The 22373-nt window shown below is 36.7% G+C and overlaps 1 protein-coding gene across 1 annotated transcript; it reads left to right on the top strand.

Moving 5' to 3' along the window:
• On the top strand, positions 1-16880 carry LOC125227288 (zinc finger protein 41-like). The gene is made up of 6 exons (XM_048131562.1): positions 1-186; positions 5410-5627; positions 6104-6244; positions 7845-8125; positions 11202-11352; positions 14788-16880. The coding sequence occupies exons 2-6, from the start codon at positions 5411-5413 to the stop codon at positions 15042-15044; spliced, it is 1047 nt and encodes a 348-aa protein (XP_047987519.1). The 5' UTR covers positions 1-186; position 5410; the 3' UTR covers positions 15045-16880.
• Positions 16881-22373: the final 5493 nt, after the last annotated feature.

The following is a 22373-nucleotide window of genomic DNA, read 5'->3' as shown; positions in this document are numbered from 1 at the left end:
CCTCTGCGCTCGACCGCGCCGCAGCCTGCGCGCTCGCGACCACCCCGACACAACCTCCAGTTATGATTCAATCTAGAAATCATTTGTGGATTTGAAATCAATCCTAAGTACATTTAAGACAACGTTACAGTGGAAGCGGCAGTGAGTGCGAAAGGAAAAACGTTTGCAGATTCCCGCCCAAACTAGGTAAGTCCGCCCGCCCTTCTTAGATTTCATTAATTAATTATTAATAATCAAAGTTAACTTGATTTTCAATTTACAAATCACTGCAATTATGATTTTATTATTGAATGTCTGTTGATGATTTTATTATTGAATGAAAGTTTTATAAATACCTAATGAAATGTAAGTAGATAAGTAGGTATTAAGTTTTGTTAACGACATTAAAGATATTTAGGTTTCTTAATTACCCCTGCTGATGATCTGAACATGATCTTTGACATCAGTGACATGATCTTTGACATCCTAATAAGCATCACAAAATAAATATCATACTTACACACGTTTCTTAATTTAGTTTTGTAAGCAGTTACGCACAACTTTGTATTGGGAACGTAGCCGCTACAGAAACGTTCGTTCAGCAGCTAGGGCAACTTTTACAGACAGATTCATTGCGCTTGGATATTTCCTAAAATACTCAGTGTTGAGATTTTAAAAATCTCTTAATTTTTTTAAATAATCTTTCCATTTTCAAAATAATAGTAAAATTTGTTTCCGGGTAAGCTTCCTTGAAAAATCCAGGAGAATCCGCAATAGTTGAGAGTAATTAAATATACAGGTACAGAAGTTTAATTAACAAAGACATTAAAATACGAATCGATAACTTATGTAGGCCTTTTTATTGTCCTTATGTTTAACGTTATTACTTATTATACCCACATTCAATAAAATAATCTACTGATTACTTACCTACTTTTTTCAAACCATATTCTCTGTACTATGTATAAGTCATGATATTTTATGATGTACAACTTACGTACCTATAAGTTTTTACTTAAATATCAAAGGCGATTGTATACAATGTAATTGCATACATTATATTTAATCATATATATAAACTTTTTTTTAATGTTCTTAGCTTTAAATGTGGCTATAACGCCTATAACAATATCGATCGATATATTAATTTTTAGTAGCAGTATCCATAGAGTTCGTCTATTTTTCAGAGGTTTCACTGCCTCCTAAATATCACGAAGAAAATAATAAAATACAGGAATACATGAATTTTTCGCTGATTTTATATTCCGGTTTGTATGCTACTTCAAATTTGACTGCATTTATTGACAAAACGTTGCATTTTTGCTAAAGTTGCATTTCTGAACCGATGCCAGTGAAATTTTGTACTTAACTATTGAGATTTTTTTGTCGACCAAGTTTTTGGAGATCTTAGAAAATGGCATAGGTAACTTACTAATTATGGCGGTTCGCGAGGCTTACAGCCCGTTCAGAGCATCTAATTTGAGTTGGCATATAGGTAATATAATCTAAGGCAGATATTTCGCAAACGATATACAATTCTAATAACGTGAAATCATAATCTAAGGTAGTGGAACGGGAAGGAAGTATGAACGAATGAACGGAAGTGACTGAATGGAATATTGTTTTATTTTATAATTTTTATTTTTACATCCTAGTAATAATATATTGAATTTTATAAATTAATTTGAATTTTTTTAATTGTAATTTTAAAACATATTGAAACATTGAATAATAATAATTGTGATTTACGTGAGAATAACTCTTTTAATTATATTTAGTCGTTGACATACTTTTATATTTATATAACAATGGAATGAAGTTAATTATTATTGTTGTTGAATGTGTAGATTTTAATTTTGTAATTTTTTAATATTAGTTATATATTTTGTAAAATTAATAAATTTAATACTTAGTTTTAAGAAACATTTGCATGTCGTCATGACGATGACTGAATACTTTTACTTGTCTTCTTACACGAACATCTGTACCTTAGTTATAAGTATTCTAGCAAATAAATTTCTTATTCTTATTCTTATAATCTAGATAAGGTTTTTAAAGTTTGGAATGTCTTTAGATACGTCAATTTCACAAAATGACGCGTCTTATTGCCGTATCTCAATATAAACTCTGCATAAAGTTTGCACATGTTTTACAAAAGTAAAACAATTGATGTGCCGAGCCGAAAACATTCGTGACCTATACCGTACCATCTGCAAAGTCATATGGAAGTAGGTATTGTAATTTATTTTGTTGGTAGTCTTTGTAAAGATACCGGTCAGATTCATTGCAGCCGAGTGCAAAACTGCAAAAGTTAAATTTTGATGTTACGGTTGTCCGCAGCATCGCTTACCAATAATTGTTTTGTCTTTGCTTTTTGCCACAGCAATTAGTAAGGGTTTCGTGTTCTTTCAAGCCATAAACAATTGCTAAAACTGTCACTAAAACTTGAGCTGTTTCATGTGCTCTGCCTACCGCGTTTCGGAATACAGGTGTGAGTTTATATACGTATAGGTATATATCAGTAATTCTCGGTTACTGAGAACGGGAACTTATCCTGACATTCGTAGTTTTGGATTCTAGAAAAATTGTATCACTGATGCTCAATTTCAAATTACCTCTACAGTACAAACTGTTGATTGAAGAAAGGGAAATGAAAGTCACCAACTTCCGTCTCGGAACTCTTCCAAACAATATGTACTTAGTCGTAGCTCGTAGCTAAGTCGGTTACAAAACAAAATCGGCTTTGATTATTCAATGAGCTCGTCAACTACATAATTATCTTAATCCGTCCGTTTTAATTTTGAACCCATTGGAAAATTCACTGGCACTTTCCATCAGGTGATATTGTGGTCAAATGATGTACCTGTTTCTCATAATAAAAAAAATGTCGCTCAAAATATTAATTTGGTTTATCCTATTTTGTTTAAAGATACTCAGTTTTAAAACAAAATACAAACTCAATGATTCAGAAAAAATCCAACAGAGCCAATACAGGTTATCGTTAATACGGCCTTGTGAAAGAATATCATGAAATAACTGCTAGATGGAACTGCTTAAATGTTGTTTAAAAATGTATAAGTGATGGCAAAAGTAATATTAGCTTATTATTTATTCAGTTCTACATTCCGCCAGTAAGTAGTAAGTTATACTGCAAATTACACTGAAGTGGGTAATTCTAGCGCTTTTCAACCAGCTTGTGACATTTCAAAGCACAGCAATCTTTATAACGTACTGAAATCGATAGTGCAACAATTATGTGGTAGATAAGAATCTACAACTAATTATAATAATAAGAAAAAAAAACCGCCTTCCTTTGGGGTTCTGGTGATAAATACTTTCAAATGTTGGATTATGTTATCAATTCGTCTGTGTATTTTTTAATGTTTGTTATTCGATATCTCCGTCATTTCTGAACCAATTTTGAAATCTGGATGATTCTGAAGTACTTACAGATGAGAATGATTATCAGAACGGAACTCTAACCAGGGGCGGCTCACTCTTCATCAGCAGTTCCACTGCACCAAATGTCACTGTTCTGGACGTAAGTGCATGCTGTTCTTATAAAAATACCAAAGTCACTATAAGTGTGCCGTTCAGATTTGAGGAGTTCCGTTTTGACCATCATCAGCAATTCCACTGCACCAAATATCACTGTTCTGGACGTAAGTGCATGCTGTTCTTATAAAAATACCAAAGTCACTATAAGTGTGCCGTTCAGATTTGAGGAGTTCCATTCTGACCATCATCAGGAGTTCCACTGCACCAAATGTCACTGTTCCGTACGTAAATGCATGCTGTTCCTTTAAAAACATAAAAATCACCATATGTATGCCTTTCAGATTTGAGGAGTTCCCTCGATTTCTCCAGGATCCCATCATCAGAACTGGGTTCTGAGAAAAATGGGACCAATCTGTATGCATATACATTCAATCAAAAAAAAAATTTCAAAATCGGTCTAGTAACGACGGAGATATCGAGGAACAAACATTAAAAAAAAAAAAACATACAGACGACTTGATAACCCCTTCCTTTGAGATTTGGAAGGCGGTTAAAAATAGGTGAACGATATGATACGTAAAATTGTATACACCTACGAACGTCGCCAAATTGTTCCATACTCTAAATTAATTGTACGTTGTCACAAATGTCACAATAAAGTCGTGTCCGGATATTTATTAAAATCTAGCCCACTTCGATATAATATCTGACTTGTTGCTGGGCAGTATTGTCTTTGCATATCGATTTTACCGGGTAATTAGATAGATAGGTACGTTTCAACCGTGATGAAAAATGTATATCAGCTCATGGCCTTTCTTAACCTTTATACATATTGTTTTATTTTTTTGCAATTGCGGTATTCTCGAATGCTATAGCGGTGATTGATTTTCTCAACACTTGCGCGAGTTCCCACTGAGTACACGGCAGTAAAAAATATGGCAGCACCAGCAGTCGGTGGCAAATAATTACCACTCTTTATAGACACAAGAAATTGCGACACACAACCCCCTCATAAGTTCACTCGTTACTCAATTAGCTGTAATAGCTCGAATCAATTGCCCCATTTGTATGACAAGAAATGAAATTACACAATTTGCTTCATAAATAAGATCGTTATCGGAACCTTAACTATAAGGTGCACATTCGCTGGAACGATTAATTTAGGGTCGAATAACTAACCTAAGTTTCTTGTATAATTTAGCTTTGCATTTATACCAACATTAGAGTAATTAGATAGTTTCGGCAAATCATTCCTGAAACTCATTACTTTTGATTTGCTTTGACATGTTGATGGGAATGTATGATATATTTTTGTTAATTTGTAATGGAAATAGCTATAGTTGCCGTAAATTGATGTTTACGTAGGACACTTTCATCGTTCAAATGGGTGGTGGAGGTGCGTTAGTTTAATGAAGATTGTTTTTGCTGAAGTGTGCATTATTAATGCGCGTACGCAGAGGGCGCCGTGCCGCTCCATTATTCTGATTCTACATTTACTTGATTGAGCTTTTAATGCGATTCGCTGTCAACACAGGCGAATGGATTAATCAGGGCGAGCGGTGTCGACAAATAGATGGCCGGCGTAATGACGCCGGTCACGTGAAAACTACGATGATATCGCCACTTTACAATCGTTTACTAATGCCTGTGAAATCTTGATAAATGTGTTTTGCTGACGCATGTTACGCTGTCACCCAAAGAGAATACACCAATTAAGTGTGTTCATCAATCAAAGGATATCTATTACTTTTTACTCAATTACTAAATTGGGTATTAAAAAAAGTTTGCTAGGGATTAATTTATTATGCAAACTTGGGCTTTTCGTCCTTTATTCGGCATAAAATTACTTACCCAAGTAAGTATGATTGACGGTACACTCTGTATGATGGTCTTCTAGTTGGTCGCCTATCTACATTCAGTACCTTGTTCCAGGATGTCCCGACACGTGCTCCTCTCCCGCCTGGCGGAGCAGTTCCAGCTGTCGTCCCCGCCGCCCGCGCACCGCTTCCCCTCCCCCGAGCGAAGCGTCTCCCCGCAGTCGCCCGCCTCTCCACAGTCGCCGCCGCAGTCGCCGACGCTGCCGCATCTGCTGCAGCTTGGGGATATCGAGATAGCGGGCAGAGCCTTGAAGCAGTATGCTAGAGCCACGGGTAAGTGCCGTTCTCGCCCGCGCCGCTTTCCCTCCTCCGAGAGGAGCGTTTCCCTGCAGTCGCCGACGCTGCAGCTTAACGAGATCATGGGTGGGCTTTAAGCAGTACCTATGCTAGAGCCACGGGAAGTATCGTCCCCGCTGCCCGCATACCTCTTTTCGATCTGCTGCCGATGCGACATCCTCGAGATCGCGGGCTGAGCCTTGAAGCAGTATGTTTGAGCTACCGGTGAGCACCATATTCCCAATCATATGAAGATCAGAGATAGGTTCGCTTTTACTGGTTGCTACAAACAATATTTGTGTTGTTTGACATTAGCATGTCAGAGTTATCAGCTGATATAGAGCGTGACATACACAATAAACCAAGGCAATGCGTCTTTCTGAATGACACGATGTGTAATGGGTGCTACAATAAAATGTATTTGTAATTAAATGCAGATAAAACAGTTGTTTACTATTCCTTTCTGTGTACAGAACTAGGAGCGTTGATGTACTGCAGCGGGCTCGGAGCGCTGTATGGTGGAGGAGGAGTCTGGCCACTGCTTCTGCCTCGCCACTCGCCGCAATACCCCCGAACTCCTATCGAACTGGCCAGACACACGCCGCCCAGAGAAGGTATGTAACACCATCATGGTGCACTGCTTTAACACGACATAACAATTAGAAACTATATTCTTACATTTCCTCGAATATTTAGGTACCTACTTCAAACAGTTTTTATAAAAAATCTAGACACTATTACTAAAACTTTTACTTACAGACCCAACAATATCTGTTAGGTATACTAATCGTACCTATTTGGGGAAAGAATTACGTAAAATGCATGTACAATTCTACAATCGCATACGTATATTATTTTTCCACGAATCTGCCACGTAACCTAAATCCTTTAAAAGACACGCATGTCGCCACGGCCTCCTTACAAGGCTTCCTCTTTCGGTACATGCCTCATTAGAATAGCTATCGGCGTAAGTAAGGTGCTGATTAATAACTCGTACGATACGACGTTGCGAGTCGTTTACCTCCGCGGCGAAAACCGAGTTTTCCAGACCTCGGTCTGATTACATATTCTAATTGTCGCGTTTGACTACCTATCGCTGCCAGTTTAGATTCAGCAGTAAAGATAGCAAAAACTACAGTGGTGGTAATAGTCGTAGTCAGCTATTTAACATGCGCGGTGAAGTGCTTACCTACTCGTACTTCTAGTACTGACTATACTTAGGTACTATACGTAGACAGCTTCTCACCCGTAGTGGCCGTACTAATAAATAGCAGTAGTATAAATAGCTACAATAGCTACTCTACCAATAATACCAAACATTTATCACGATTTATTACAAATCATTACTATTTGAGACACATATATATTTCTTCATAAACTTAGGTATATTTCAATTTATTCGATCGGCGGTCTGTTTCGGTAAATACTTGAAATCAGATGCAAAATATAACCTTTACAATATTTGATTGCTCAGGTGCATCATGTTTTCAGACAATTATATTTAAGCAACTTTTATTTCACCTCTAAAGTTCATCATGCACCATGATTGTTAATGTAGGTTACGACGACGGACCATATTTAAATATTTCTGTTTTTATTTGTTATAAATGGGCTTAAGAGATGGCGGGATGACTTGAAGGCATTCTATCCAAGCTGGCAGAGTTACGCACATGACAGGGTTGAGGTGAAGAAGCGAGGGGAGGCCTTTGCCCAGTGGGACACTACAACAGGCTAATAAAAAAAGGGCTTAAATCTCCATCTTCTTTCCTTTGACACACGTTTTATAAAAATATGTGTTACAGTAAGTACCTAACTACCGATATAGAAAGAATGTACTTAGGTATACCTAGTTCAGTGTTTAAAGAAGCTTGTAATAAAATTAAATAGGTAGGTATCTACTAAACTAATATTTACTGAATTAAATTAATACTCTTAGACCAGGTCCCTTCGATCCATAATTACTAGGTAGGTAGGTACCTACCTACCTTCTGTGTATAAGATTCAAGTCTTTTTCAATCCCGGGTACACTGCTGAAGACGTATTTTGAACGGCCGTTTCCTCAAAATGGGTTATTTTTTAATGTATTTAATATACATTGACGTAGTTCTCTGTAAACATTGAACAGCTGTAGAGATTTTAGAAGTCTTTCAGACGTTCTCTGTGACCTGCGCGTAGCGTGAAGAACGGTCGCCTGACTGGCAAGTTTGTTTGCAGACGACGAGGAGCTGCCGTTGAACCTGTCGACCAAGAACCGTCAGATCTGGTCGCCGGGCAGTGCGTGCGAGCGCGAGCGGCCCGAGTCCCCGCGCGACGACGCGCCGCTCGAGCTGGTGACGCGCGGCCGCAGCCCCGACACGGACCGCGCCGCAACCCCCGACCCCTGCCGGTGCCCCTCCACCCCGCAACACCAACCCTACGCTGCCCTCCAAACGCCCGCCCCTGATCTCAACTTCTCACTCATCAAGAGCGAAAACAGAAGCGAAAAGTCATTTCAAGTAAGTCTTTAAAGATTTTATTGCAGATGAAACTATAAGCACTGTCAAGACTGAAAGCTTTTTTTGTACATTTTTGCCTTTGTGTGTTCAAGGATGGTACCTATGTGTATAATTGCTCTAGCGGACAAAAAAGGACAGAAAAAAATACACAGCTTTAAAATCAGCGACGCGACATCCTGTGGGTCCAGAATAACCAGTAGAATAACTGTCCAGTTTCCGTTCGAAATGTTTTTAAATAGCAAACCAGTAGCCCGTTTGAGTCTCTTTAACAAATCAAATAGCAAAAACTGCCCTTGTCTTAATAAGTAGTCGCGCTTCGAAACGAGTCGCGCGGCGCGTCCTCTTGCTCGTCTTCTCGCCATTTTTGTACCTTTCGTTTTTTCTACACGGCCATTATAAAAATCCGCATCGGTTTTAATCAAAATTCCAAGTTTTAATATCACAGCGCGGCTCTGTTTATAATTGGAGAAATAATTACCTTGTGTCATACGGCGATAAAAATGTTGCAGCGCCACTCGGTGTTTTCCACACTTTATCATTAAATTAAGTGGTAGCATTGAAGCGACAGTACTTATGGTATGCGATGTTCAGGCGGATATAGCGGTACTAAAAACTTCCAAACAGCTTGCGGGGTAAATATTGTTACTGTAAATTAAATTGAAACAATTGTGTGTTTTGTTCGTAATACAGACAGGTGGATTTTATTAAGATTTGTATGAAGATTGAAGAGCTTTAAAATTTTATAGACTTATTGTTCCCAACTTCCAATTAGGTACAGTAGTTTCCAATGTTTTCATTAGCATCGGACCGCATAAGCTCGCTTGCGAGTTGCGGGCCTTGCGGCGCGTCCGGCCGGCGGCGGCGCGGGCGTGAGGCGCGTGGCGCTCGCGTGCCTCTCATTACGATCTAGCTAAGTGCTTAATCAAATACGAGCCGTTTATTACGATCTGATACATTTATGACTACTTACTTCGTTTTACTCTCGAAACAAGGGTTTTAAAAGTAAAATACATATTTCTAATAGTTGATAAAATTGTTTGATAATTTATTATGAAATATTTTTATACCTAGATTTATTCATTTAGCATTCCTTTTTTAGTTAATACCATGCAAAGGTTATAAAAATGAATAGATATTTAATAAAAGTAATTAATCGCTTATTCTGCCTATAAGGCTTACGAAGAATCCTATTCCCTTTATAACCATATGTGGACAGTCATCCCCTAGCACCTGTGTTGTTTATAAGAGAGTGCATCGACTGTATAAAAAGGCGGCCAAAAAAGTATCAGTTTTTGTGCTTGCGAGTGCGGGCAGCTGCCCGGCCAACTGTCACCGAGCGCCGCGGATTGCGCGCGCGCACTTAACGGCTAACCGCCTGATTATGGCCGCTACTCGATCCTCATTACACTTTTAATCGTTCCGGCGATGAGGCTAAATACGATTAATTTTTGCGGCTTCGTCAGATTATTGTAAAAATTTCACGCGGTTAATACGTTATACTTCGAGATTGTAAGATTACAAAGACTCTTTTAAATACTTATTGGAAATTGTAGGAAACTTGAGAGAGCTGATTAATATTTAAGGTTAATAGGTTGCATGAATAAGTAAAAAGAGTAAGTACATTGCTAAGGAAGAATACTAAAATCAGCCAAAATATTCGTTTAAAACTCACGATGTTTTTTTACGACGAAAACATTTACTAAGTAAACTGAAACATTACGTGGCCCGGATTTATTTCACAAAAATGAAGTTTGAATACTTACACAACAGTCAGGTGACGAAATTATTCAGTGGCATACCAGAAACATCTGTTTAAATAAATCTAAAGAAAAGCTATTGTCTAGTCCAGAACTAACAATCCAGTAGCAACAGAGGCAAGAGTTTGTTTGCCGAGAATTCATATTCAATTCGAGTCCAACTCAAGTTGTGAGATGTCGCAATGGATTCTTGGTAACATTTTTGTACCTATCTACCTATAATTTAACATTTAGGTACTAATACTATATTTACAGCCTACCTAAATTAACCTACCTACTGAGTACTTTATTAATGATCATTCCAAAATAATAACTTAATAACCAATGTGTTCGGAAATATCATACTGTTGACTCAAAAACACGTAAGTTCATATGTTTTGTTTAGGACATCTACAATATGTATATTAATTTTTCTTAGGAAAAGCTGAAGGTGGCTAAACCTACAATTACCTAGATACCCAGTAAGAAGTTATTAGGTACTCCCGTTGTCCTGAATTAATTATCGCGAACGAACTTCAGTTGAAAGTGTTGAAACCCGTAGCTCTATTAAAATTCATCGCCGAGGTTTTCTTACTGCGTGTAAAATACGTGTAATAACCCGTTGATAGATAATTACTGGGCAGGGAAAAATGTTTTTTAGCTATCACGGGTAGAAGGAAATCAAAGAAAGTCGGGGTGAGGCCTGTAATTAGTTTATTGCGGGCTGTCACCGCTGAGCCTGATGGACACCGGCTCGAGGCTGCTCGTCTCATTAATAATTAACGCATGAATTGTATCAGAGCATACATTTTCTTTGTTTTGCAAAATTTGCTGCTTTTTTAAGCATATTTGATAGTTTGTAACCGAGATAATCTATTTGAATTGCAGATCAAATTCGATCGCTTAGATATTATGTCAAATACATAATTATTACAAAATGTGTGGGAATCCGCTTACTGTCGCCGTGTTCTGATTAGACAAAGTTAAATTATTTTTTTCACCAAACCTTTTTTGCTTTTGATGGAGGGTTGGCCCTACTTGGACGATACACGATGAGCTCCAGAAAAAACAACCTAATTCAATCAAGCAACCCTTTTTAGGGTTCCGTACCAAAAAGGTACAAAAGGAAGCCTTATGGCGCCGCTCTGGCCGTCTGTCTGTCTGTCTGTCTGTCTGTCTGTCACATTATTAAATATCTCGAGAACTTCTTATGCTATCGCTTTGAAATTTGGAATACTTATTTTTCCTAATCAGAAAACGACACCGAATATCTCCTTAAACGGATCACCACTACTTCTGTCACTCATTGTATTATAAAATCTGTATTTTTGTTGTCGTAGTGCAAGCAATGTGGAAAATGCTTCAAGCGGTCGAGCACGCTGTCGACGCACCTCCTCATCCACTCGGACACGCGGCCCTACCCCTGCCAATACTGCGGGAAACGCTTCCACCAGAAGTCCGACATGAAGAAACACACCTACATACATACAGGTTTGTCTTTTTTTCTTTTCTAAGAAAAAGAGGTGGAGGTTAGTTTTCTTTTCTTTTCTAAGAGGTTGCCAGTTCGTTATACTGGCATCAGTATGCCCTACTCAGCCTGGCTTGCTGCAGCAGACAATTTATGGTAGTTTAGAGATTCGTTTGCTGCAATCATCGGAAATTCCCAGCAGCTCCAGTCAGTTGCCTCGGACAAGTATAAGTAAGTGAAAAAAAATATGTCTTTACTTACCTTTACCATTTATCTACATATTTAATTATAAATATGCGTAGACATCGTCTAACTTAGGCCTGATTTAGACAGCGGTAGCATGCGATCTCGCATGCGATTTTAGTTACATTGCTGCATTGCGGGCTATTAAGGTTACATACAATTTTGCACAGCCATCAAATACCGCAATGTAATAAAACTCGTATGCGAGTTCTCGTACCGTCTAAATGGATCCTTAAGTTGGTCCCTGAAGAATGGATGACTCACGTTGGACCGGGTCGAGCTCTCAGTAGTTATTGTGAAACGATAATATTATCGAATTAGCTAGGTATACATATATTTTTTGAAATCCGACTGACAAATACTATCAGCAAATTTGATAACATGGATTAAACAAATGAATTTAATTCTAGGTATACGAGTAGTAGTGATACTTTCCTATGAATACGCATAAGTGTCTGGTTACTTTCTTATTCAACAGTGGTGAAAACACAGAGCAATTTAATAGTTTGAAACAACTTATCCAACTATTCAAATTATAACACCTCCACTTTTTACACTTTTGTTCAACTTCAACTAATCTAAAGTTATACCTTTGAAAGATTTAATAAAAATGAAGCCTTATAAAATATGACAATTTCACTTAATTGTTAACTGATAATTTAGAGGTAAGAATTCTACTTATGTTTTCTATGTATTCAAGTTATATTTGCGTAGCTGCAGATAGAAGGCCTCAACAAAAAATATTCATAGAAAATTTATATTTTAATTTTTAATTAGGTAATTATAATTTACACTCCCAAGTGTAAATTTCTACCCAACTGTTATGAAGTATCAACAGTATAAAGTCTGTGAAGATTTATGTTAAGTATTAGTTATGTGCTGACCGATTACTCCGCCTGTGACATTCGTTCATTGTGACAACCAGCATAACACAGCCCTCTTTACGCGGCTGTCACCACAACTTCGCCTCCCCTGTTATTTTCAACTCAAACTTTCCTAATAGATACCTACTCCAGTCTTCCGTTGATTTGAATAAACGATTGAATACATCTTTGAATGACATGTAACAGACTACCTGTTTAACTGTCAGCGTAAAGATTATTGCAAAGAAATGAATTATTTAATTATGCACAATTTATAAATAAAGCGACAATCGCAGGAAGATCATTATTCAACCGTTTTCATCGCTTTTAACGAGCCGCTTGGGAACGAGATAATGACCGAAGTGCACTTCTTCCGAGACAAGTTCATTAAATTGAAGGTGTATCGCTTCGCGATCAGCCGTTAAACCTTCTTCATTCATTCAGACTACATATAGCCACTGGGCCACAAAATAAATGACACCACTGACACGAGCAAGCATTTTGATTTTATTGAATTCATTATGGTTTATGATCAGTAACCAAAGTTTTAAATTTCAGTAGGTGCTATAAAGTCTTGTTTAAACCGTGGTTATACATCTTTTTAGTTACTGGCAAGTAGTTTCATTTAATAATTACCTTTCCATTAGGTAATTTGAAGTTTTAGTTATTACCCACCTAAATTCTTTATTCAGTACCTAGTTGACTACTCTAGGCTCTTAAAAGTATTCATTAAATTAGTTTCATATTCATTAAAATTTTATTCGTACACACTTTAAGGGCCCTTGAAAAATATGTAGGCACTTAGGTATGTATAACGGGTTAGTCGTTAAGCGATCACTGAGATCAGTCATGTTGTTCTTTTTGATAGTTCTTTACTGAGACTCATTTTATGTTCCCAATATGGGCTACTGTAAAAATACAATTCTACATTAATTAGCTAGGATCGGTATCTACCCACTTACAAAAACTACTAGCTGAACCTATATAAATCTTATACTGGTTCTGGCAGTTTATTTATAGCCGGCACTTAGCGCTATCTACGTGCGCGACTGCAATCGAAGCTGCAGCGATCGAAGAGGAACGTTTTTTATAACGGACTGACAACTTCCAGTAAACTCAACAAGACGAATTACCTAAAAAATGTGACGGACATATTTGTCTTGGCCGGAGACGTCTCGTCACGTCGCCGCTCTGTTCCCAATGATTTACAACGGCCCTACATGGCTCTCGTCCTCCCGATAAATGCCTCATCATCAATATTCCAAAATGCGGCTCGGCCTGCAATTAGCCGCGCAGCCTTCACAGGCCTTCACGTGGCGCTCCGCGCTGCCCACCACCGGCAAAAACCTACCTTAAATCCTGTTCTATCTTTACAATACATTTTATTCATTTTGTTAACATGTTCCGAGTTGTGGGTAGCAATATAACGTATTTAATCGCTATTTATTGCCGGTATTAACTGACCAAGCTGACTTAGCTTCGTTTAACAAATTGTCGCCAATCACTCGGTACTTATTTTTAAAGATAAATTTTACTGCACACCTACCTAAACCCCTATCCCCAAGCACAAGCACAAGCATCAATAGGTACAAGCATCGATTCTTTAGTATTTTTCCAGCTGACTTTCCGAATGAATACTAATAAATGTCAGTGTACCTTTAACGATTCTGCATATTAAATCAGTTTGAGAACTTCACTATAAATAATAAAGGAGGCTATGATTATGACAAGTAGTGGTTTGCTTATAGAAGCCTAATTACGAGGTGATGGCACGCCATCGTCAGTCGGCTCCACGCATGTTATAATTAAATACAAGTCGAAATCATTTCGAAACGCGTATTAAGTACGCAGCTGTTTCTGATTTTCGTCTCCAATATGAAAATGGGACATTTAGCTTTAATTATTGTTTTATTATGATAGTGATTGTACTGATTGTCTAAAATGCCTTTATTAGGCAGTTCCTAGTTTTTGAGTTTAATTTAATTTGAATTGGTACTCTTTAGGGGGTGTGTTTTCGTACCTATGTTATTAGGAATAAACTTGTATAGGTATTTTTTTTTAATAGCAAACTTCCTACTACCACAACAGTCCGACAAAGGTTTTGGGTATTGTTGTAGGTACCTACCTACTCGAATTTTTTGGGTAGGTACATAATGAAATACCTACAGTCTATTGTTTTTTAAGTTACAAATCAAAACAGGCTTCCGGCTGTATATTTCCCGATAAGGGTATGACATAGTGTGATAAATGTCTTCGATCCAATTCCATATGCATAGCGGCACTACGGCACTACTTACACATAACGTACCTACTTACATAAGATTAAATATTTATAGCGCACATTTGTTGCAGGCGAGAAACCTCACAAATGCGTGGTGTGCTCAAAGGCGTTCAGCCAGAGCTCGAACTTGATCACGCACATGCGCAAGCACACCGGCTACAAGCCCTTCTCGTGCGGGCTGTGCGACAAGGCGTTCCAGCGCAAGGTGGACCTGCGCCGGCACCGCGACTCCCAGCACGCGGATGCCGACGCGCTGCCCGCGCCGCTCCGCTACCGATACTACGGCGATGAATCGCCGACACCGCTTGCGCCCATTGTCACCAACTGAACGATGTTTAACCAGTTACTCTAACGATGTCTAAGTCAATCGAGGTGATGCGTCTTTTCAGCACTTGTATTCGGATGTCGAGAAAACGACTAGCGATCGATTATTTTATCTTATACAAGATGCATTAACTAAATGCAGATTTTAATATACTATGCCGGCGCATATTTTAAACAGCACTGGAGTTATGAAGATAAAACTTTTCATCGCTACTTGTTTCTCACTAGTCGTCGGCGGTGGGCAGCCGCTTTATTGTTACCACAACTACGACAAGTTGGTTGAGTATTTCACTGTCAACTAGGTAAGGAAATATCTTTGTTTTTAGTGACCAAAGATAAACACGGCATTGAACTTTTTTATTAATTTTATAATTTGGACATTTAATTGAAAAATGCAAATTATATTTAATTTATGCACTGGCACAGTACAAATTCTAACGTAACAATCGTTGTTTAACTTTGTGTCCCTAGTTAAAAGACGTGATTCTGTGAATCCGAGGCTGCTTATATTTATCAATTGTTGTTACCCTAGGTATAGCGCCTACATGAGTTAGTAATTTATTGCTAATAACCCACGTGTTCATTGCACTTCGAACCATGGAATACGTTAATAAACAAAAGCATTTATAAAATAAGTGTACGAAATCGATCGTGTTCTTTGTGATTTTAAAGCGAAACACAGATCATTATAATAATAGAGGCTGTACAAACGAATCGTCCAATATCAAGTAATCCGTCCTTTGTCAAAGTGATAAAATATAGTGTACATACAATTTAGTTAATTTTAAGGGTGCATACCAGAAACCTGTCAGAAAAATGCAGGCAGACCATTAATATAAGAATAGTCTATTAAAAACCAAAGTGAAGTGTCGTAGGTTTACGTGAGTGTGAAACGCTTTATTTATTTAGGATAAGATGTCCGTAAGTATTGTATCTATGCCTTACACTTGTGCTAATTATATTGTAATGTTTGACATATATTAGAATTTAAGTACGTACCTAAGGATTATCATTGTCAGTCGATAGTCAAAGTCAATCACGATCTATGCATTTAATTATGTAGTTAAACTTACAGTCAAAATTACTAGTTTTGTACGCCATTTATTATTTGGAGGTAGGTATACCACGAGTATCTAACTCATGTGTTTGTAGTTTTTAAATTAATTGTTATGTATGATGAATGGATTATTTATATTTCCGGCCAGGTTTTTAATATTAAATGCTAAGTTCTGTAAAATTTACCATGTGTCTATTATTTAAGTCAATATTCAAAGGTAAATGCTATCTACAGTTTTACATAATACGCAATGCCTAACCGTATAAGTTCCCCGCCTACCAACTAGTAATGTGTACTGTTTTGCTCTTTCTAAATTATGTTACCGTGATAATTTTACACCGTTACCAATATAACTTTGATAAAAAAGCCGATTTTGCACTTTTGTATTTTCTATCTTATTTTTTTGCGATTTAAAACAAATAAATCATATCATACCATAAAGTAGCTAGGCATATTGATAATTTATCTCTACCAGAACCATTGCCATTTTCGTGCATTTACCAATCATTTTTTTTGTTTAAGCAAGTTACTAAAACTCGATATATTGTCGAGTGATTAAAATTTAAATATGTAAGACTGTTGAACCTTATGAATGTGAACAAGTGGGTGCGTATTGTAAAGTGGTCGTTTGCACTGGCACGATTTATCGTCAGTCGCTGGCCACTGATTTATTGATACGACTCTGCAAAATAAATGAAAACGGCAGCGCTGTTGTAAATAATTTTTAAGAAAAAAAAACCGCTTTCCTTTGGGGATTCCTTCTGGTGATAAATACTTTCAAATGTTGGATTATGTTATCAATTCGTCTGTATATTTTTTAATGTTTGTTATTCGATATCTCCGTCATTTCTGATCCAATTTTGAAATCTGGATGATTCTGAAGTACTTACAGATGAGAATGATTATCAGAACGGAACTCTAACCAGGGGCGGCTCACTCGTCATCAGCAGTTCCACTGCACCAAATGTCACTGTTCTGGACGTAAGTGCATGCTGTTCTTATAAAAATACCAAATTCACTATAAGTGTGCCGTTCAGATTTGAGGAGTTCCGTTCTGACCATCATCAGCAATTCCACTGCACCAAATATCACTGTTCTGGACGTAAGTGCATGCTGTTCTTATAAAAATACCAAAGTCACTATAAGTGTGCCGGTCAGATTTGAGGAGTTCCATTCTGACCATCATCAGGAGTTCCACTGCACCAAATGTCACTGTTCCGTACGTAAATGCATGCTGTTCCTTTAAAAACACAAAAATCACCATATGTATGCCTTTCAGATTTGAGGAGTTCCCTCGATTTCTCCAGGATCCCATCATCAGAACTGGGTTCTGAGAAAAATGGGACCAATCTGTATACATAATATACATTCAATCAAAAAAAAAATTTTCAAAATCGGTCTAGTAACGACGGAGATATCGAGGAACAAACATTAAAAAAAAAAAAAAAAAAAAAAAAAAAAAAAAAAAAAAAAAACATACAGACGACTTGATAACCCCTTCCTTTGAGATTTGGAAGGCGGTTAAAAATACTTATAAAGTATTAGTACTGTTTGTAATATTTAACCTTATTTTAGAATCCGTGTCCACATATTATAAACCAATATCGCTTATGATAATTAATTGAGATACGGTTGTACTCACGTTATTATATCGCTATTGCTGCGACATGTTAATTAATTATTTGAATATGTCTCACGGAAGTTTAACGTGTATAATCGCTTATGATATTTGCATACTTAATTCAAAAAGTGATGATACATATTTAATATCTTAAATTATAGTGTACGTTATGTTAGCAATATGGAGCACCTGATGCAATGGTTTAAATATACGCTTCTTTGTTATAGTTAATTAAAGCTTAAGTTAATTTAACTAGTAAGTATAATTTTATTATAAATGAGTGTTCTCATTGCAAGTGTGGCGACACGTTGGATCTGCACATTGGTGAAGATAACGGCTAGAACACCAAAGAGTACCCGCTACGAAAACTCGTATATACCAGAATACCAGTGACAACAATCTGTACATTTGTGTAGGTACATTGCAATTAAATAAATATATGCCGAATTAAATCATTTTTAGTCTAAAATGTAACTTTGTTAAAACGTTTTTAAATCGAAACTTGTAAATTAAATGTTCCTTGTATTTTTAAATACCTAAGTGCGACATAATTTTACACTAAGTTGCCACGTTTAAATACCTACTACACTTGCTTGAAAAGCGCAAAGATTCAACGCAAATAAAGTTTTAAATAATCTTGAGTACTATGGAAATAATAGTATAATGTACCTATTCGTGTAGGTATGTCTCTATATACAATTATACATATGCATACACATGTATGTAAAGGACTGATACCTAATATTGCGTTGAGTTCTTGATGCGATACTCGATACTTGCAGTTATTACGAATAGGTACTTACCTACTTACTTGCTACTAAAATGCAATTTGGTTGTTTGTGTTTATTTTCAAAGAACTTGTAATTTATTTAGGCCAGTTTAATATATGAATATTTATCAATCTATTGTATTTGATTTCATAGAAATTCCTACTCCTGTCCCATACAATTGATAAAAAATAATAATATGTATTTATCACTTATCATTATCACTGCAATAAAAAAAAACTAAAATAGCGAGGTGTTTTATGAAAATGAAAAAAATTCTATCTTTTTATTGTGTCGTCCGATTTTGACGAAACGTATCTCAAATGAAAGATATTGCTTTATTAAATTTAAAAAAAAATTGGAAAAAAATGTATTATAAAAAAAAGTAAGAAAAAAATTAAAAAAAGTAAATTTACGTCTCGCACTGAATAATTTCAAAGAATGACAGGCAAAATGTACAATTTCGATATATGAGTTTTTTTAAATCAAAGACAAATAAATTCGTAGTTGAAAACTAAAGATCGCATCGAAATCGGATTAGAATTTTTTAAGATACAAGTTGCCAAAGTTGGGAAAATTTGCTTTATATGAGCACTTTGAGATTCCTTTGCCAGAAAGTCAGAAATAATATATTTTTCTTTCACAGAAAAGTACATAGTGACAGTACACATCAAAATAAAATAAAAAATTCCGAGGATATCATAACTTAATCACTTAGGACGACGAACGAAGCGAGGTCTGTTAGGAAAAAACGGTAGAAATAATGATAGAAGTTTTTTTCATTTTCATGATTATAAACACCGAATCGAAATCGGCAGTAGTTTTTAAGATAGTTGCGCAAAGTTCGGTTTGTTTATAAAAAGATAGAATTTTTTTCCTAAGGGATGAAATTTCGATATCCTCGGAAAAAATCGTTTACTTTGATGTCTACTATCACCATGCAAAGCGGCTTGCTTCCATCTAAAATTGCAGCTTTTTTTCATAACTAGTATGACTACAATGTAAAAAATATGTTAATAGATGTAAAAAAGTTAAGTACGGTACAAGAAATTTCATTATTCCCTTGGGAGAACGATTTTTCTATAACTCACGCTCCGCCTGCGTGCAATAGCACATTTAAAGTGCGGGTGTGATGAAAAATACATTTATTGCCCGCTGTTTTTCAACCCAGCCAGACCATATTAAAAACCTAATATTTTCAAAGTAAATAAAATTAAATAAGCTCCAAAAAAATCATTTAAGCACCAATGTAAAGAAAAACGATTTATATAATAAAAAACATAAAGTTCTGATAGTTATTAGCCATTTTTATACCTCTTAGATACGTACATTTTCCATTTCCTTTTGTTCATTAAATATGAAATGCTTGCAATGTTTTTTAAACGTAATAAAATACTTACCGCTTTTGCCTTATGGGTGGTGGTACATTGTTCCATACTTTTGAGGCAGCATACGGTCAGCCAAGAAAGTGGTTTACCCCTTTTCGACTCTATTTGAAACACATAAGGTTGAAAAGTGGTAAACCACTTTTTTGGCTGACTGTACCTAAAGCTATCCTAAAATCCTGCATATTTATGCTTAAACGTTTTTAATTTTAACTTTATTGCCTCTCGCGTGGGATATCGATTTTCGAATATAATAAGGTAGTTACGTTGTCTAGTATCATGGTGTTAGATGATCTGTGGTGTTGTTAATGGCAACGGTTTTCTGTAGCGCCAGAATCCAGTACGAACATCGGGAATAAAATATAAGTAGGTACAGTCAAGTTCATAAATATATGTGTGTACATTTTTTCACCTTATTAAGTTAAGATGAAGAAATCCATACTAATATTATAAATGGGAAAGTGTGTGTGTCTGTTTGTTTGTCCGTCTTTCACGGCAAAACGGAGCGACGAATTGACGTGATTTTTTAAGTGAAGATAGTTGAAAGGGTGGAGAGTGACATAGGCCACTTTTTGTCTCTTTCTAACGCGAGCGAAGCCGCGGGCAAAAGCTAGTATACATATATTTATGAACTCGACTGCACAATAGTCAGTCATCAGTACATAATGTAATAAATATCATAACATTCGATTTCGTAATACCTATTTCGTCATTATTCGGAAGTTTGCTGAACTGTGTAGTAAATTCATTTTTATAAGATATTGCTAATTTAATTGAGTGAGGCGTTTAAAGCAAGAAGCAGATCCTATGAACCCTGTTACGTGACTACATTACAACACAAGTATAGAAAAGAAGAAACGCTAAACGTGTGGCGATAAATAAACATTTAATCAAAGGGGTAGGTAAATTAATTCTAGTGTATTGTTCAACAATTTAAAACACATACGTAGCCAAATAAAGTAGATACTGCTTTGCGTTCTACGTCATATTTATGTAGGTAAGGTGCATTAGGGTAATTCAGAATGACAGAAATTCTCTGGTAATTCCGAAAGGGGCATCTTGATATGTTAGAAATAATGGTGATTTTTGTGCCACTTTCGAAATTAGACGACTTTGCGAATTACCCTAATGCAAGGTGCATTAGGGTAATTCCGCTACCCACTGTAACATACTCTTACAGTTTTTTACACAACAATCACATCATACTCGTAATTTGTGTGGTGACGGGTTAAGAATTTCACTTAACCTCTTTCACAGATCAATCACATCATAATTTGTGTGGTGACGAGCTGACGAGTTAAGAATTTCACTAAGGTACATCGGGACAATTTCGATTGGAGGGTAATTGCAACTGATCTATTTTTTCCACGTTTTACAATGTTTGCATTATTAAATACAGTGTCCACCGGTTATGTATATGGCACGCGTATTTAGTGGATGCATGTGGAACTCAACTTAATAGTGTAATACTTAATGGAAAAAAAACAATTGGCCTGCAGTCGGGATTTGCCCCGCTGTACCTTACCCCCTTTCCTCTCGCGGGTGTCGTAGAAGTCGACTGTGGAGTATGGTTGTGGTGTGGTGATGGGCAGGCATTGCAGGCAACCTGTCACTGCAATATCAGAATTTATTAACAAATCAAGCGAGGAAATGTCGCCAGTATCCTTGGTACAATGCCTCAAGGGCCTATTTTAGACATTAGCTAGCTTTTAGTTTAGTCTTAGTTTCTTAATATAATTATGTAAATATGTTCATGTAAATAGAGAATTTATTTAGGTACTTAACCCTTTAATTGCCAATAGTGGCACTGAAACTTGATCAGTTGCATGTGCTCTGCTTACAACGTTTGTATGGAGTGAGTTTGTTTAGACACATGCTAAATAAAGATTTTCATTTCATATATGATATGTACGTAGGTACCTTTCAGTACCAAGATATTAATGGACAGAAAACAATCTATTCTAATGGGCAAGGTGACGTGTGAACACGTTGTACGTCACCAACGATATGTATAACTCCGTATAGACAGATAAAGTCTAAGGGCCCCCACAGACGGGAGACAAAACTGTTTTGTCTCCGTCGCTCGGTCTATGGGCTAGTATGAAGGTGCGCACACGAGGCGACGCAACTTTTCATACAAATACGAAAGTCGCCGAGCAACTTTGTCGCCCGTGTGCGCGCACCCTAAGAAAAGAACGTACCTCGGTACCATACAGAAAAAGGTACGGTGGCCTAGATGGCATTACACCTTCGGGGTACGTTCAGCTAGATGGCGCTTATATTATATTTGATATTTTATCACATACCAAGCTAACAATATGGACAAATTGACAAATTGAGGTTCAAAAGTTTTAAGCCTGTGTAAAGAGATGGCAGTCTATGCACTGTGATTACACATTTTACTTCGACAGTAACTCTCTATAATACTCGATCCTCTTTGACGTCACCTAACCACGTCCCGACGATTATTCCGAATTAATAGTGTTTGTTGTGTCGTTTTCAT

The sequence above is a fragment of the Leguminivora glycinivorella genome, chromosome 6 (assembly GCF_023078275.1).
Source record: "Leguminivora glycinivorella isolate SPB_JAAS2020 chromosome 6, LegGlyc_1.1, whole genome shotgun sequence".
NCBI lineage: Eukaryota > Metazoa > Arthropoda > Insecta > Lepidoptera > Tortricidae > Leguminivora > Leguminivora glycinivorella.
The sequence above is the reverse complement of the archived record's forward strand: the minus strand, read 5'-3'. Positions and strand labels throughout refer to the sequence as shown.

Coding starts and splice junctions, on each gene's coding strand:
- LOC125227288 (XM_048131562.1), top strand. CDS start 5,411: ATGTCCCGACACGTGCTCCTCTCCCGCCTGGCGGAGCAGTTCCAGCTG. Junction 5,628..6,103: donor GCAGTATGCTAGAGCCACGG/GTAAGTGCCGTT, acceptor TTCTGTGTACAG/AACTAGGAGCGTTGATGTAC. Junction 6,245..7,844: donor ACACACGCCGCCCAGAGAAG/GTATGTAACACC, acceptor GTTTGTTTGCAG/ACGACGAGGAGCTGCCGTTG.